The sequence below is a fragment of the Pteropus medius genome, unplaced genomic scaffold (assembly GCF_902729225.1).
Source record: "Pteropus medius unplaced genomic scaffold, Ma_sr-lr_union100, whole genome shotgun sequence".
Lineage (NCBI taxonomy): Eukaryota > Metazoa > Chordata > Mammalia > Chiroptera > Pteropodidae > Pteropus > Pteropus medius.
Genome location: NW_024354502.1, coordinates 15,313,746 through 15,331,653, shown reverse-complemented (window position 1 = coordinate 15,331,653; position 17,908 = coordinate 15,313,746). Strand labels below are relative to the sequence as shown.

At 40.0% G+C, this 17,908-nt stretch overlaps 1 protein-coding gene across 2 annotated transcripts in view; it reads right to left on the bottom strand.

Annotated features, from left to right (window-relative positions):
- The window catches only part of RSPO2 (R-spondin 2), a 141,176-nt gene extending 123,490 nt beyond the window's left edge, over positions 1-17,686 (bottom strand). For both annotated transcript variants that reach the window (XM_039853575.1, XM_039853576.1), the window contains exons 1-2: positions 17,544-17,686; positions 16,892-17,152 (exon numbers count right to left, since the gene is read on the bottom strand). In XM_039853575.1, the coding sequence (XP_039709509.1) occupies positions 16,892-16,985 (94 nt within the window). In that variant the 5' untranslated portion in view covers positions 16,986-17,152; positions 17,544-17,686. The remainder of the gene's footprint in view (positions 1-16,891; positions 17,153-17,543) is intronic.
- Positions 17,687-17,908: the final 222 nt, after the last annotated feature.

Genomic DNA, 17,908 nt, shown 5'->3' with positions numbered 1-17,908 from the left:
CACACAATTTCCACTCAGGCCCGTGGCCACACCTAACCCCACGGGAAGCTGGGAAACACAGTCTAGCTACATGTCCAAGAGGCAAGAGAAAGGGTTGTGATGAATACAGTGTTCTCTGCTATGGGAACAAAGAGAAAATTCTAGCATTTTAAAGAAATAAACAGTTATATAATCGAGCAGGGCTAGGGCTAGGATGAGGTGAGTGAGGCTCCCATGGTGCAAAATGCAAGGAGTCACTTACTCTCAGGCTCAGCAAGTACACTTAAAATTTGTGCCATAACCCACACTTGTAGCCTCTCCCTACCCCAGACAATTAAACTGCAGAAAATGGAGAGAAAAAGAGAAATGTGCTGTTTCCAATATAGTTATCAGGAAAGGATGGAGAGAAGATCTTTCTAGATAGAGTAAGCAGCAAATGCAAAGGTCCTAAGACAGGAACGAGTTTAGTGTTTGAGAAACAGGAAGAAGCCAACAGGACTGGGATAACAAAAGGAGAGCTGCAGACATAGCAGTGACCAGGTCGCAGAGTCTTCCAGGCTGAGCTAGGACCTTGGGCTTTATTTCAGATATGATGGAAGTTCACTGCCTCATTTTAGTGGCAGAATCAAACGCTCTGACCTTTGTTTTACAAGAAAACAATTGCTCTGTACGTCCTGTGGAGAACGGATCCAGGGAGATCAGCTGGGAGGCTACCATGTAGTTCAGGAGAGAAATGGTGATAACCTGGCCTACAAAATGGCAGCAAGCTTAGCAAGAAGAGTGATTCAAAATACACTGGAGAGCGGGGACAGAAATAACAGGTATTGCTGAGAAAACAGGAATAAAGGGTTAAGCAACTAAATGGATGTTAATGTTATATGGAGCTAGGGGAAAAAAAAAGAAGACAATGTTTTATCTCTCTATTTAAATAGTGGCTTCTCAGGCGTAAGAGATGTTTCTTTTGTATTCTCAACAGGAATAATCCAACAAGGTATTTTTAAAAAGAAAAAAAAAAACATTATCAAAGGCTCAAGGCAATACACACACCATCTCCAAGCGACAGAATAAGAATCGCTAAGGTAATCGGGAAGACAATTGGCAAAAAGATCAAAAGTCTCACCTTTCCATCTTGGTGGTTAAGACTATGGCTAAGTCGAATGCCTAGACTGAAATTCTAGCTCTGCCACTTACTAGTTCTGTGACCTTGGGCAAATTATTTACTGTATCTCAGATTCTTCATCTATAAAATGGGGAGAAAAATAGAGCCTATCTCACAAGGTATTTGAAGATTAAATAACACCATATGTATCCTAAAGAACTATGCTTGGTACATAATAAGTGCTCAATAAACGTAATGGCTACAGCATATTGTTATATCTAGTACTGTGAATGATTCCTAAGGAAAAAAGATGTAGGAAAAGACATACAAGGATGTTTGTAACTGCCCAACAATAAGATGGATTTTAAAATTTCATAATGAACAATAACTTATGATGCAGCATTAATAATGCCATTAAAATAGTTAAGATTATGTACTTATGATGTATTGCTTTAAAATCTTATACTTATGTAAAAGAAAACATCTAGAAAGATAAAAACCAAAATGTTAACAGTAGTTATCACTAAGTGGAAAGATTATTGCTGGTTTTGTTTTCTTCATCGTGTTCTCTATTTCCCAAATTTCCAACAATGAATAAATGTTGGGTTTATAATCATAAAAATACTCAGTTAGTGGTTTTTAAAACCAACTACGTTTTATATGAACATGGTGTAAAGTCTTTACCACTAGCTTCCAAGACAAAACACCTAAATGTCTCAACGATATGGGGGTTTATTACGAAAATAACTTTCAAAACCAAATGAAAAAAAAGGGGTGGGTATGAAGGCTACAAACTACTAGCCCTAATTAGTGGATATATCTCCTTTGTTTTCTTACTTAAAAGCATACAAGTTGAAGGGGGAAATATTAATTTTTAGAACCTTCTATTAGCAAAAGAAGTATGTTCATTCACAGCTCTGTTTCCCTGGCTTGCAAGATAACTGGTGTCTTCTGTTCACAACCCGTTTTGGTCTCCAAAATCCTGGGAAGGCACTTTACTCGTTAGTGTACCTATGGTGTTGTATTTCTCCAGCCAAACAGGCTTGTTTGTTCTGAACCACATATTAAACGTTTTTAGATTAAAAAATTTCCAGCATGATTTTTAATTTAATCCTCCCTATAAACACTTGTGTAAATTAAATGTCCAATTTCACTAAGTAATAAAATTATTAAATATACAAGATATTATAACATATTTCAATGGGTAATACAAAAACTACGCCAATGGTAACTTGATTACTAGCAATGAGCTAAATTTTTAAATGGATAAAGGAAAGATTTCTGTGACTGAAAGAGCCAGCTACAGCTAATAATTAGGAGGAATATTAATGTTTTTACAACTTTACTTTACCCACTGAAAGCATGTAATATCTAGACTCTTTCTTCACATGCACTGCAAAAAAAAAACAAGCCATTGATGGGTTTGGAGAGAACATTCTAAGTGTCTAGCTGCCACTCAGGTCAAGCTTTGGGGAAACTATAATCCATCTCAGGTGACGTTACTTGTATTCTACAATATCCAGTTGATCTCAAATACTTTCCTTCCTCTCCTCTCTAGGCATTCCAGAAAGTGTTTAAGTAGCACAAAGTAATGTTTTCCTACCCAATGATCCTCAGATTTCAGCAGGCTGAGGCTACTGTATGTTCACTCAGTAGCTTCTCTGAAAGCTGTTAACAGAAAACATTATCAGAAGATGTCTAATAGAATTCAGGTTTTCAGAAGGTTTGCATTTCATTCTTGTTAGCAGAAGCCAAAAAGTTTTTTTGTTCTTTAATGTCATTCTACCGCTGATGTTTCAGTAAGCAGAAACTGTTGGAAGACTTCACCTCTCCATCTGACAGGCAACCATTTGACATAAATCAAAGCATTTTATTCACTTGTAGTCAAGTTGATCCACTAGCCAGCCAAACATGCATCAACTCCTTACTCTGAAAACTGGCAATTAAAAGGAGAATTAAGGGCATTGCCTGCTTTTCCTGTAAGAACTATGTTTTCTAACAACAAAATACCAACAGTTAAAAAGAAATGATTTTTAATAAAAGAATTTCAGCCAATAAATGGAGAAGAAATAATAAAAGTGAAAAAAAAAATCAGTTTTGTATCTTCTAATGAAACTGATGGTTCAAAGATCCATGGCAGAAACCACAAGATGAAAGATTAATAGGAACCTTAACGATAGAAGGATCAGACTGTTAGCACTGAACACACTATGATTAAACCTAATATCACTAAGAATGGCACCACAGGACACTATGTGCTTCCTGATGTGGCATCAAACAAGACACCCAGCACTGCCCGTGAAGTGTTCTAGCCAAGAGTTGAACCCAAATCGAATCCAACCTTCAAGGAGAGCTTCTCATTTACAGAAAATATGGAGGATATAGAAAAAAGTCTAGTGACCCCTATAAGGGTGCTAGCAAATGGAAAAATCCAGAATATCAGACATTCCACAGAAAACTGACCTGGTTCTTTTCAATAAGTCAATGGCATGGGAAAATGGACAGGAAGGAGGTACCGCTTTTTTATCAGTTACCCGAGAGAAATACCAACCAAGTACAATGAGTGGTTGTTACTTGAATGCTGATTCATACGCATCAGCTGTATAAAGATTTTTTGAGGTAATTGATAGTTTGATTACATACTGATTAAGATGTGTTATCAAGGAATAACCATATTTGTAAGAAATGCGTTCAGAAATACATAGAATGAAATGACAATATGTGGAATTTGCTCTATAACACATGACAATATAAAGATAAAGAACAGATGCAGCAAAGGTGGCAAAAATCTCAATATATATGTTTGATCTGTGTGATGGGAATATGGGAGTCATGATGTTATCCTGCATTTTGTCTTTGAAAAATTTGATGTTTAAAATGAGAACGTTTAAAAGAACATTCTTTCCAGTCCTTTATATATAGCACACAAGTATGAATATATCAAGCTCCTTGGCAATGCCAATAGCAGATGCTACTTAAAAATCAGAGAAAACTAACTGAAGACAACTCCAACGCCAGAAGCAATGTGCAGGAGACAATACTGACATTGCGATATCATTCCAGAGAGGATGCTAACAGCTCTTAGAGGACAGTAAACTTCAATAGGAGACCAGCTAAACAGAATGTTCAGCCGAACAAAAAGACAATTTGATTCATGGATTTATTTGAAAAAGCAATAAATGCACCCAGGTGATTCTTTGGATTTGCACAATTTCGTGGAACTTCAGGAGCAGAGGAAATTGAAATCTCTAGTCCAAACTCTACACACTTATAAACCGTATCTAAAGCATCCCTACCTGGCCACTGTGTGCACAAGTCCAGGGGTGCCATTAGTATGTCTCATGCCCAGAACAGAGTCTGTGTGGCTGTGTGTAAAGGCCCTACCTCTGCTAATTACTTTACTTCTATTACCATCACTACTAATTCTCTTACTACTACTAATTGTTGTTATTATAGTATAATTCATAATAACAATACTTATTCCACAGGGTTGTGAAAAAAAAAATGAGGACTTAAAGAACCTATAGAGTCCGACACAAATTGGGATTTGTTATGGGTTGAATTGTGTCCCCCAAAAAGATATATTGAAGTCCTAACCCTCACTACCTGTGAATGTGAACTTATTTGAAAATAGGGTCTTTGCAGATGGAACCAAGTTAACATGAGGCCATTCGGGAGGACCCTGATTCCATATAACTGGTGTTTTTATAAGAGACCAACACAGAGGGAAGACAGTCACATGAAGACGGAGCCAGAGGCTGGAGGTAGGCTGCCACAGTTAAGGAACACCCGGGGCTACCAGAAGCTAGAAGAGACAAGGAAGTATCCTCCACAGTCTCAGAGACAGCACAGACCTGATGACATCCTGATTTTGGACTTCTAGCTTCCAGAACAGTGAGAAAATCCAATTTTTTTGTTTTAAGCCGCCTAGTTTGTGGTACCTTGTTACAGCAGCCCTAGGAAATGAATACATTACATGTGCTGCACTTCTGAAAGTGACGACAGCTAGAACAAAACACTGGTGTGCGTTGGGAATCTTATCTGCTTCATTCTTGAATCTAGGTAAATATTTCTCTTAATTCAGCCAATTTCTTTTTGCAACAATATCACATCGTAACCTCAGGATGAGTCAAAAATCAATGAAAACCCCTTGTCTCCAACATCCTATTCTTCCATAATTGATTCTTTGAACTTAAGAGTTAAACTCTACATTTTTTCCTGTAAAGATGTCATTCAATTCATGAAGTCTTTCCCAGCCATCAAGATCTTTTTGCAAACAATCAACTAACGTTTTACATGTTCTGTTCGACTTCAGATTATGCAAAAGTTTGGTTGGCATGCCGTCTGTCTTCAACCAAATCATTAAAAAAAGTGTTCCATAGGAGGCTGAAGAGAGGGTCCTTTACTACACCAGAGGCTTCCTTCAAAATGAACATCATCCATTACTCCACCACTCTCTGCCAAACGCAATTCAAGTAACATATGACAATATACCTGCGTTTCTCTATTTTGCCCAAAAGGATTTTTTTAAGCCTATTATACTTTCATACATGCAAGGTATTATTATTAATGAATTTTTGTCAAATGCTTCTTTATCTTCCAGCCTAGTAACCCTATTTAAAAAGGCAAAAAAAAAAAAATCATATGGCATAACCCATGGTGTTTAAGTGGCATTGAAATCTCAGACTTACTTATAATGAAACATTCTAGAAACTGACATCATGGTCATGGAGAAACTGAGAAATATGTCTTCTTTTTTTTGGAATTCAGATGAAACTTAAATATCTATAGAATTGTTTATTACTGAAGTTTAGAATAATGACTCAGAGGCATATGATGTAGAATCTGAGCAATTCTGTTCAGTATCCTCTATTTAGAAAGACAGTCTTATAATTTGAGTCTGAATAGTTGTCGACAAGAATTTCTATTTAAATACCTATGAGATGCCAGATGCATTACAGATGTGCTCATCATGGCTCTTGTGTGAATGGTCCTTAGAGGTCTCTCTACACTCAATACAGTCATTAGATTTACAAAATTCTTAAGAGATACCCTCTGCTGTTGAAAAAAGGCAATTCTCAAAGATTGGGAGCATCGAGACAGGGTACCTTCCATTAATGGATAGTTTCCTAAATATAAGCTACAGTCTTCCTATGAACTTCCTTCATTCTGCCTTAATTCCAAAAGGCAGAATAAATCACATCCTGTTTCTACATAACAACCCTCAAGTCTTCGAAATTAGTGACCTTTTTCCTTTTCCTTCTTCTCCACTCTTGGTCCAGCCTCTGCTATTTCTTCAAACCTCTCTCTGGAATTCAACAAGATGACTACTTGAAGCTTGCCAAAGTCTTTAGAACAGTTGTGATTCACCTCAGTCACATTTAAATCCAAATCATGTTGAGATCGCCCCTAGAAGCTGCATAAAACTAATTGTTTCTGCTTCTGCATAAAGAAACAATTAAATTGCACCAAATTCATAATTTTAGACAATCAATTTTCAAGGGACAATTTCTAAGCCCTAGATCAATTTTCAGATATTATGCAAAGGAGGGATGAAGAAATCTTTCATAATTGACAAGATGCAATCGAGAATCATGTCAGCCACTGCATGACTTACTGACCACCAAGGAGTGGTATGAATGGCTTCCCTAACTCCACAGCACACTAACCTCAACCCACTAATCATGCTTCTGGAAACCACCGCTGTCCACTATCAAACAACATTTGGTTTTTCAAATTACTTAGTCTCCTGACCCTAACCAAGCTTCTCCACTATTCTAAGCTGGTGGGAGGAGGTGACCACAAGACATCTTTCACCAGTAGAAGGAATGCTATGGATAGGACAGCTCTGATTGCTCTCAAAGCATTAAACAGATGTCCAGATCCTTGGATAAATTTAAAAAAAAAAAAGTAAGCTAGTTTGCTCATTCCAGTCACCAACCTACAGCTGTTCTCTGCCACTTCCTCATATCTACTTAGAAGAGCCCAGAACTAATACCCAAGATTCCCTCAAAATTCCCCTATAAACCTGACCCTTAAACATATATACTCACACACTTCCAAAGTGAACCTCAAAAGCATCAACAAGAAGCAAGTGTCAAAAATGAGCATTAATTTTAACAAAGTATTCTTTCACCTATGAGAACTACCAGAGCACATGACAAGTCAAAGACCAGACTGCCTTAATTTACTATATATTTGGGAACAGTAACCTGGGAGCCCCAGGTGCAATCCTTCTCAAGCCACTGAGCTGCAAGTGTTTCTCATTCTATGGAGAGTCTTTAAAGACCAATTGTGGCAATGGAAGAGAAAACAAATATCACAGTTACTCCCAAAGGACTACTGCCGGGGGTGGGGTTAGGACATGTCACTTGGTTGTAGAAATATTAACCCACTATGATTCAACTAAACTGAAATCTAGTCTTGAAACTAATGCAGTGTGATAAACTAAATATGCAGGTTAACGATGATACAGCACAAATCCCTCAACATTAAAAACCAGCTTTTGACTATAAGGCATTCGAACACAGCATGTAAAGAACAGCATTGAGGGGCCAGAGAATTTTTAAATCCTACATCAGACTTTATTACATGAAAAGGAAGAGAACCTTTTTTAAAAAAAAAATTAAACTTTGGATTTTCAAAATAAAATGAGACAATTTGCACCATTCTCAAAGGTCTAAAATGTAAGAGTTTCATTGAAAGAAATGGTCTCTCCATAAAGATTAAATAATTTGGCAAACAACTGGGAAGTACTAATTTGAAGTCGTTTAGGCAACTCCAAGTTTTGCCAGTTGCCTAAATTTTTAGACATGCACTTTATGGAAAAATTCTTTAAAAAAAGTAATGTTTTCCAAGTGGCTGTAGAAGCTGGAATCCATCTCCAGGTTAATGCAATTTCTAGCTTTAATATCTGCCTCTAATATAGGAAAACTGAGAGGCTGGTTAAGTTTGCCTTTTGGTAAGAAAGTCTTGTCAAAAGGAGAGTAGAGACCGAAACCAGAAATGCTCGGTAAGACGAAATCTCTCCTTATTGATTCCTTTTCCCCTCCCTCTCTGTGAAGATGTCAAGATGATGATACCATCAGTCTTACTGGAGAAAGTCGAGCAGGTTTGCCACTCGAACCTACAGGGCAAAGCAAAGTAAGCACAAATGACTACAGAACTTCAGAGAACAAAGCATGAGGAAAAGAATGCAAAGTGTGCCCTCTATCGGTCGGAGCGTTTTAAATGCAGAGCTGCCGCTTGGCAAGTTGTATCCAGCAATAGGTGAGAGGAGAGGCTAAAGCCATTGCTGTAGAAAAATTCTAAATGTGCTGAACCAGCGGAGGATCTATCTAGCAGAAGCCCGCTTAGCCAGAACTGAAGAGTGCTTGGCCTGGCCCTGACAAGTCAATGAACTGGCAACGTGAGACATACAAGTCACATCAATGCCAGCACCACATGTCATCAGCTGGAAAACTGCAACAGCGATTTCTAAAACCCTATATTATTGTGTTGTTAATGAGATAAAAATTAGACCATATGAGAAGTTTTAACAGAACCCCTTATCCTGTCTATTTATTTTGTACTTTTATAAACTTTTTAAGGGAAATGGAGAGTTTAGCAATTATTGTCTTTGAGTAAGGATTGTTAGCCAAGTAATTTTTTACTGAAATAAATCTTGATAGTGCTTACAATGTGTCCTCATACTGTGAAGCATACACATGGCAGGAAAACCCATACATGGAACATAAACTTAGAGAACAAATTTCTATATCAGTTTGAAGTAACCATTCGGCATCACACTAGTTAAGGTCTACTTCCTGTTTCTTTCACCAACGCTTATTAGCCTACTGAAGGAAAGAAATGAACCATGGACTAGTTTTGAGAATTCAGCGAAAGCTCTAGATCCTCTCTCTATAACCTCCCACTCCCCAAAAACAGAAAAGATTTTCTTTCTAATTTCAGGAGACACAAAAACCCTGGCCCCGCCTCTGGACCCCAAATTAATAAATCCTACTTAAAAGAAATGTTCGGAGCAAGCCTAACTCTGTTTTATAAATGCTCTTAATATCTTTCAGCAGGTGATGAAAATTGAAAGGTTTTAAGTAAATCGTAAAGGTTTTCCCCAAACGACCTTATAAGGGGGAAAGCTACCTATAATTAGTTTCTCTAAGCTTCAGAGTAAAAATTATATTTAATAGCTTTTCTCTAATCCTGATTGGGTATTCTGAAGTATATATAAAATACATGTATACATACACACCTACAAACACATGTTGATACACACATGCATGCGTGTGCACCCACAGACACACATTTATTCTGGCTACTGTAGTACCAGAAATAAGAAGTTTCTATAATTCATACCAGGATAACAATTTTTAAAAAAGAATAATGATCAAAAATTTTAGCATACTAGTATGCAGATTTTTATCAGATCATACTTGGTCACACACTTCAGTAACTCTATCCCCTCAGCCTTCAGTTACTTAATGTCAGTTATATTATTAGCATAATTATGAGTTGTAGGATGCTAGGGCCCAATAAAAGTCTGTGAACCAAAGAACTTTTGAATGGGTTCAACAGCGATGTCTTTCCTTTTTTTTAAATGAATATTTATGTTGAACATTTACTGTGTACAGGAAAAGTCAGGGAATTCAGGAGGGTTGGATTCTAGTTCTAGTTCCCTTCCATTTAGTTGTTAGATTTTTTAAAATCATTTATTTCAGTAAGCAGCTCACTTTTTTTATTATTATTTCAGTTAGCAGCTCACCTTCCTTAGACGTCAACCCAGGCTCACCGCCTTCAAAGGGCAGTGAAATGTCAGTGCTCTCCGCAAAGGTACAAGACTAAAAACTATGTAATCTATTCACACCAACAGAAGAACTTAATCTAAACCACACACACACATACACATACACACAGCTGTGTCTCTCACAGGTATATGTACATAGTTGTATTTATACTATAGTCATAAACATAAGAATGCAGGTTGAATGTTCTCCTGCATTCATTTATGTTATTAATTCTACTGCCTTTAAGAAGATAAATATCACCCTTTCGTTTTTCTCTAAATGATTATTTATATGGGCAATGTATTTTGGGATGAAGACCTCTATTGATGCTTTCTCTAGAAGTGTTTTTAAAATGTAGGTTACCCCCCCAACAGAGTTCACCTTACCCTGCCCCCAACTCACCTGTCACTTGAGATACTCTATCATTCAAATAATAAAGACATGTAGATGAAAGACTCCAAAATAGAAGCCGTAGGCACGAGTCTATAGGAGCTGAGCAGGGATGTGAAAGACAACACTGTGGACATCACTCACTCAGGGTTGTCAGGAGTCAGAGCCAACTCAACAGCGTGTAACACACATGGGGACATGAACAGGCACTGATAAGTAATGTGTGAAATTCAGAAGATTCTGAGAAGAGACTTCAGAATGAAGATTGGGCTTTTATATCTCAGTGTTTTCTTGGCTTTGAACTCTAAAGAATAAGAGTAAATAATGTTTATAGTATTATTTACTCTTATTAAATTCTAGACCTTTGAATTTAAAAAATCATTTCTCATTAAGTCACCACATGTAGCAAAATAACCATAATAAAGGTGAAAATAAGAGTTTTGTAAGCGTAGCACAAAAAGCTAAGAAAACTCTGAGGAAATAGTTGAATTGGCTTCAGAAAAAAAGCAGAAAATTCCAGGAAGGCTTCACAGAAGCAGTGACATTTTAGCTGGGGTCTACCACATGCTCAACAATATCAAAACATAAAACACATGGTGTGCTTAGAAATGAAGTAATCTGGTATAGCTTAAGCATACAGTGCTTTCAAGGAGGTAGGAAGTTAGAAATGGGCTGCAGTCAGATGTTGGGGAACCCTTGAATGCAACATGAAAGAGGCCGGTATTTATTCTGCAGTCAATATGGAACCTGAGAGGTCTGGGGGTTCATTAGCAAAGAAGTAACATGATCAGATCTGTAGATAAGAAAAATTCAATGTGGCGACACTGTAAAGGATGGAGTGAGGACAGAGCAGATACTGGGACATGAGGAGTCAGGGCAGGTCTGAGCCAGAAAATATCTTTGGGAATGGAAAGGACGGGGTAGCTACAAGCAACATTTCTGAAGACTAAGACTGAATGAACCGATTAAAGAGGAAATGGAAAAGTCAAAGACTGTAGAGTTTGACACATAGAAACTCCATGAATAGAAAGAAATAAGAGCACAGGCAGAGGAAGACAATTAGGAGAGGGCATAAAAGAGAAAATGAGTTGTCAAGTCTGAGTGTGCATGGAATGGAACATCTATTCATATGGCAGAGAAATCGACTCTGAATAAGGAGCCAAAGAAAAGAAGTGGCAGAATGTGGGAGGCAAAACTAGAGTGCAGTGTCACCAGCCAAAGGAAATGATTTTCTTTGGAAAGGGGTGATATCTTCAGAAGAATGAGTAACAGAGGACCGAAAGACCAGTGGAGTTGGCAAAGCGGTGAGTACTGAGTATGGATGATCACGAAGAAAACCTTTTAGCAAAATTATGGACACAGAAGCCATATTGTGGCAGATTGAAGAGTGAATGAAAGAGGATTGTTAAGCAAGAGAAGGGAAAGGAGAAGAAAAAGAGAAGAGATTGGAAAACAGTGTGAGGAAGAAGTCAAGACTTTCAGGATTGGGGGACAACAGCATGCTTGGAAAGAGGGTGACTCATACAGAAAGGTCCTAGAGAAGGAGAAGTGGAGGGCTGGCCTTGGAAATCTTGAAAACTATCCTTTATTACTTATCCTTCTCCTCCTCCTTCCTCCCCTTTCTCTGCTTCCTTTACCCTGTCCTCTGTCCAGTTCTGTCATCCTGTCTGAGAGAAAGATGAAAACGAGAACTGAGAAAGATAAGTGAAAATCTAGTGTAGTTACAAAAACCCAGTCCTCCGTGGTCATACCATCCTCACACCCTTCTCAACACACACCTGCACCCCCAAATATGCACACACACACATATGTATACATTCTCTATCATATATATAGCTATATGTGTAATATTTGCACTTTAGTATTAATTAGCATCTTCCACATGTATTCCAGCTAAAAATATGAAAATTTATAAATATGGACATGTGATGGTATATTTTACTTAATGGTCAATCCTTGATTGCTGCAGAACATGAGAAAAAATAATGACCATCATGATGGTTTGGGGCGGGGGGGAAGGGAAGTTTAAAGCTTTATTTTCATCCCAGAGCTTACCACCTCCTTTTAACAGAATAGTTATCAAGTGTCTTATCAAATGATTTGTCTGTCATCTATTCCTTGGCTTTGGGATAAGAATACTTATTTCCAGAAAAAAAAAAAAATGGATTAAAGGCAGCCAGTTGGAAGGAAAGTAAAAAGTAGCCTGGACAATCCATAAATTTGCCAGTTAGTCTCTGAATAAATCAAGAGATGGTTTTTCTTTAAGGAGTTAAAAGTGTCATTTCCAACTTGGGATTTCTACACATATTGGATTTTATCCAAGGTGGATTTTAAAAGCAGATAAAGAAAGCCAGGATTAAATGGAGGCCTGGGGGAATGTCACCTATTCTAAATCACTTCCAAATTTCAGTAGCTAAGTAAGATATCGGTTGGGGCACAGCAACTTTCAGACCTCCATGTGTTGGTAAGATACTAGCCAGAAAAACTCAGTTATGCTGGAAGAAAAAGCAGCCCATTAACAAAAGAGAACAAAAGAAAAGAAAGAACCTGTTTATGTTGCAAAGTTAAACATCACATCAGCTTTTCTGAAATACTCTGAAACTTAAGAAAGCAAGCATACAAAATGTATTTTGAAGCTTTTTTATTTAAGTGTAGGTTAATCTGTTCCATGTGCTATTTTGTATGTTGAAAGAATACTGTAAGAAATAAGCTATTAAAAGTACTTGTAAAACCAAATACCTCTGAATCTCTTCATTAAATTTTTAAAAATACAAATTAATTTAGCCCTACGAGGGTTAAGAGAACATGTTGATTTTTTTTTTTTTTTAACAACCTCAGTTGCCAGGAGCACACACAAGTATTTGTGATAAATACTTCAGTTTTATAGAAGAAGCCAAATCTAAACTTAGGAAAATGAGATATTTCCACACTTCAGTATGGAAAAGGCTACAGCAGTAAACACTTGTCATGCCACGCCCCCTACCCTCAGACCACCAGAAACACCAATTACATGTTTGGGGAGCCTTGCTGCTTTTAAAGAGTTTTATCAAGAAGTTTTCGTAAAGCTCTGGTTAAAATGTGACTGAGCGTATAAACAGGATGAAAGATGTAAAAATAAATCGCTACGTACCAAGCTCAAGGAATCCCAGGAGACTATGATAAAGTTATGTTTTGTCTACCCACCTTTCAGTAATTCAGCCTGAAATGTGGCTTACAAGCACTCCAAAAAATAAAATGAATCAAATAATCCAGTTTACCATACAAATAAATCATAAGAGGTCCCGAGACAGAAGGCAGCAGGGGTTAACAGTAGTTGACAATGACTATGTTTTTGAATGGGAGGTGGATGAGAGGGCCAATGAGTTACGGCTGTTACCAAGTAGAAAACACATGAGTTGTCAATCAGCTTCTGAAAACATTGGCATATGTCTCCTCTATAGAAGATATCCTCAGTATTGTGCCTAATTTTAAAAATGATTGCTGCCAGGCCCTATTAGTGTTTGTCAAATGTATTTTTATTTTATGACTTTGTTTTCTAAATAAAGGGAAGGAAGAGCAGTCGGTGTTATTGTTCATGATAGTCTCCTACACACAAAGGTTTATCCAAAAGTAGAGAAGGTCGACATTCTATTCTCAGTCCTCTGGCTATATTTTGAAATAAAACATAGAGTTAAATGATATATTTGCTCTCTATTCCAGACTGGATGCAATTGATTTTAACTGACTAAATTATCTGATCTCTGCCAAGAATTTTATTTCATTAAGAAAATGATATTATAGAGCATCTGAGATCATAGAGCAGACTAAACATAATGCCAAAGAAGTTCTGAGAATGCTTCACAGTGAAGGTTTGATTATTTGCAGATGGAATATGAAAAAACAGAATCAGATCCCAGGCATTAGCCTAACCGATCCTGGTATCATTGCGTGCACTGTAGCACAAAGCCAAGAAAATTACTGATCTTCTAAGCCACAACACTTTTTTTTAAGGTACTAATCACTTTTCTTCCTAGAAAGTAATATTTAACTGCCACTATCCAAAACAAAGAGAAAAAGGGAAATGTTGGTACCACAATAGGCTCTAGCCTGTCAGCTGTCACTGCTGACATGATTTGGCCAGCAGTCAAGCATTCACCAAGGAACTAATTTAAACCAATCTCCTTTGGGAAAGCCAGTTGTTCGGTATGAGCAACAATTGGTGTAGGATCAATCAGTGGACATGAGATCAATTAAAACCAGCTTAAGTTTGTGAAGAGGAACAATTCACACAACCTGAGTTAGATCTCTATTCATTTCAACACTCTCACAATGCAATCCTTAAGCTTCCTTGCAAAGCAGAATGGTACTATCACCCTACACTGTCTAGCCAGCCCTTTAAGTAGTTCCACTTTTAATTAAAAACACAGTACACCCTTTGTTGGCACAGATAGTGTGGTCACTTTTAAGGACCGCAGTTATTTTAGCCACAAACTTGGGATTTGGGAGGGGACATCTGTTAAGAAAGGGGAAAAAAAGAATACACTTTGATAGAATTTTTTTCCTTTTGCAACCTTACCAATTTACATGGACTTGAAAGCATTTGAATTTTATTAAATTGAAAGGTTAGTTTGGCAAAAGTTACCACAGCACACTTTAGAAATGGGTTTCTAAGTGTCAGTACTTGGGGATGTGGAAGGTATGAGATTTTGCTAAAGCAGCGTTGAAATAAATAAGTTTTGCCTCAGATTCCTAAGAAGGCATAGATGGCACTTGTGAGTAAAGCATGCAGTATCGCTTCTGGCCGCAGGAGTGCTGTAATGTCATTCTCCATCAAATAGCATCTTCACATTCAGTTCTACTAAAGCAATATGCTTGATTCTTCCCTAGTCAGCCGGGTCGGGACAGGCAGTGTGGATCAGGAAGACATCTCAGAATTAGTAAGTCTGCTAATTATCTATATTTCTCAAACTTTAAGCCCTTGAGATTTTTCAATCAAGCAGACTGCAACTTCTGTATAAGAGAAAATGCCTCTCCGAACACTTTTGACCACAGTATAATAAAAAATTGCCAACTCTACCAAATAATACCCCCAAAAGAAAATACTGGGGTAGAGAAAGGAGCCAGTTGGGAGGGGAGGAAGAGACCGAAAAGGACTTTTCCAAGATTAATATTGGTATCAAATTTTCATGGCCTTTGGGAAGAAATTTCTCTGTAGAATTTTTATGCAGAATAATTTCTGAAAATGAGCGTTTTCCTAAATGTCAGAAATGAGAAAGAGGGAGAAAGAAGGGGGTATCCTTATAAATCACAGCTCTGCGGCGTCAACTGGAGAACAGGGGCTAAGGAAGTTGCACACCACCCATTATCTCGAGCTCTGCCCTCGGGCGAGGCAACCTCCAACCCCGCGAGAAGGTGAGAACAGCTTAACGACGTCCTAAAAGGAAAAAAAAAAACCTATGAAAACTTAGGACGCGAAAAGCTCTCTCCCAAATCTGGATGCAGGACCGGAGATTCCATAAAACGAGTTATAAACAAATCACATCACAAGTCGAGTGAGACGTTTATATTCCAGAAAAATCAAGATCTGTCAACCTCAAGTTACAAATTCTAAGCGCGCAAAAGTCCAAATTGCTAGATGCCTTTAAAGGCTGCTATGCACCTTGCATGAGCGGGCAATGCAAGGTGTGGGGGAGGCGGGGCGGGGCGTCGTTTGAATCCTCCAGAAGACTTAATTGTGTTTAGCAAATCTTCCTCTAAAAAGCAGCTGGATTAGCTACAGCCACAGCAAGACTTAGAGACAGCTTCGCGCACTAAATCTGCAGGAAAGCTTGCTTTCTGAACCCTTTCTGGAGGCTTCCACTAGCCTTTTCTGCAGCGCACACAAGTGATGGAGCAGTTAAAGAGCCGCAAGTGAATTTAACTGAGAACAGAAACCTGTCTCAGAAATAGATGCTTTTGAGGAAAGTTAAGGAAGAAGGCAAAGTCGGGCCCGTCCCCCAAATAGTATTCTGCATGCGCTCCCCAAAAAGCCTGCTAAAGAGTTACTGATCAAGGCAGGAAATTAGTGAATCTTCCCATCCAGTGTTAGGTTTCAGAATAAGAGATCAATGTTGCCCTTTTCCTGAAAATGCAGGTCCTCCACCTCGATTTGGTCCCCCTCCAACGCGCTCGCTCGCTCTCTCCCGTCTCTCACGCGCACACACACGCGCTGCGAGGCCGTGTCCAAAGCTATCTGGGGTCAGGATTTCGGGCGCACGTGCGTGAGGAAGGCAAAGACAGATGAGGTGCAAAGGAGATGGTTAAGAGACTAAAAAGAAAGACCAAGACAGAAGAACAAGAAAACTGGGCGCCAGATACGAAATGGGACTGAGAAGAGTTCAGGAGTAGAAGCGCCGCAGCGAACGTGGGTACGGACCGCACCACTTAGCCCGGAGCGTCAGCCGCACGCCGGACTCACCGGCATTGCGCGCGTCTCTCTGCCCCTCGTCCCGCCTTGAGAGGACTGAAAGAGCGTTCTGCAGAGCTCCGCGCCCAGAAAGTGAGGAGCGGGTTGTGCAAGAGCGGTGTGCAGGGCACAGTCCTGCCCCTCTGAGTCGCAGGACCCCGGGTGTGAGTCCTGCGACCCGCCCCCTGGCCCCACGCACCCCGGCGGAATAGGACCCACCTCGCTTACTGCGTCTCCATCGGTTGCCTTGGCAGTGGCTGTAATCCATACAGTTCAGGATGATGAGGGCAAAGGAGAAGAGGCGAAACTGCATCTGGGCGGTCGGGCAGGGGAGAGACGCCTCTCAAAGTCGGGGAACGGAAGGGCTCATCCGAGGAGCCGATGCTGACCGCGCTGCTGAAGAAGCACGCAGGGGAGAGTCGCCACTAGCCCGGGGACCGCACTGGTCAGTTCAGCGCGGTCAGCATCTCCGCCTTAAACCTAAGAGACGAGGAGGAGAAACAGGATGGATGGGGGCGTGGAGAGAGCCCCAGGGAGGCAGCTGCCTCTCCGCGCGTCCCAACTTTAGAAGAGGGCAGAGGAAAGCGAACTCATTGCCTGGCACTAGCTGCTGAGCAGTTTAACCTCGAGCGCACAGCTGCGGGCGACTGGAGCGGGAGGTGATTGCAATCAGTGAATTAGCAACCTCTGCGGAGCTGTAGGCTCGGCCCCCGGGGAAAGGGCGTGTGCAGCACTCCAGGGTAAGGAAAGAGCTCCGAAGGCTCAGAGAGAGAGGGTTCAGGGTTAAAGGAGCGCTCCTCAGTCCTTTGGTCCCACGATGGGATACCCAGGCGCCCCGGTCTTGGTGGCCCCGCGCGGGTCGCCTACTTACTTCTCCGTTGGTGCGGCAAGCCTAGGCGCGGCGCTCCATCCCGGGCTTCGGAAGCCAGCCGCCTCGCTAGCACGTGGGCTGAGGAAAAGTTTGCCCAGACCCACCGGGAGCTCCTGGCAGCTCCGGATTCCGGCGGCCGCTACGGGTTCGAAGTGCGCAGATGGTCCTCTGGGCTGGCGACGCCTGGCGGGGCCCCGGCGGCCGCAGCCTCTGGGATGCTGCGTGCCCACCGGTGAGTGCAATCCTCGGGCGAGGGGCACGCCCGCTTTCACTCCCTGGGTCCCTGTCCAATTGGGCGGTTTCCCGAGCTCTCACCACAGCCACTTCACAGCTAAGCTTTCTCCCTTTCCAAGCTGTGGGAGACA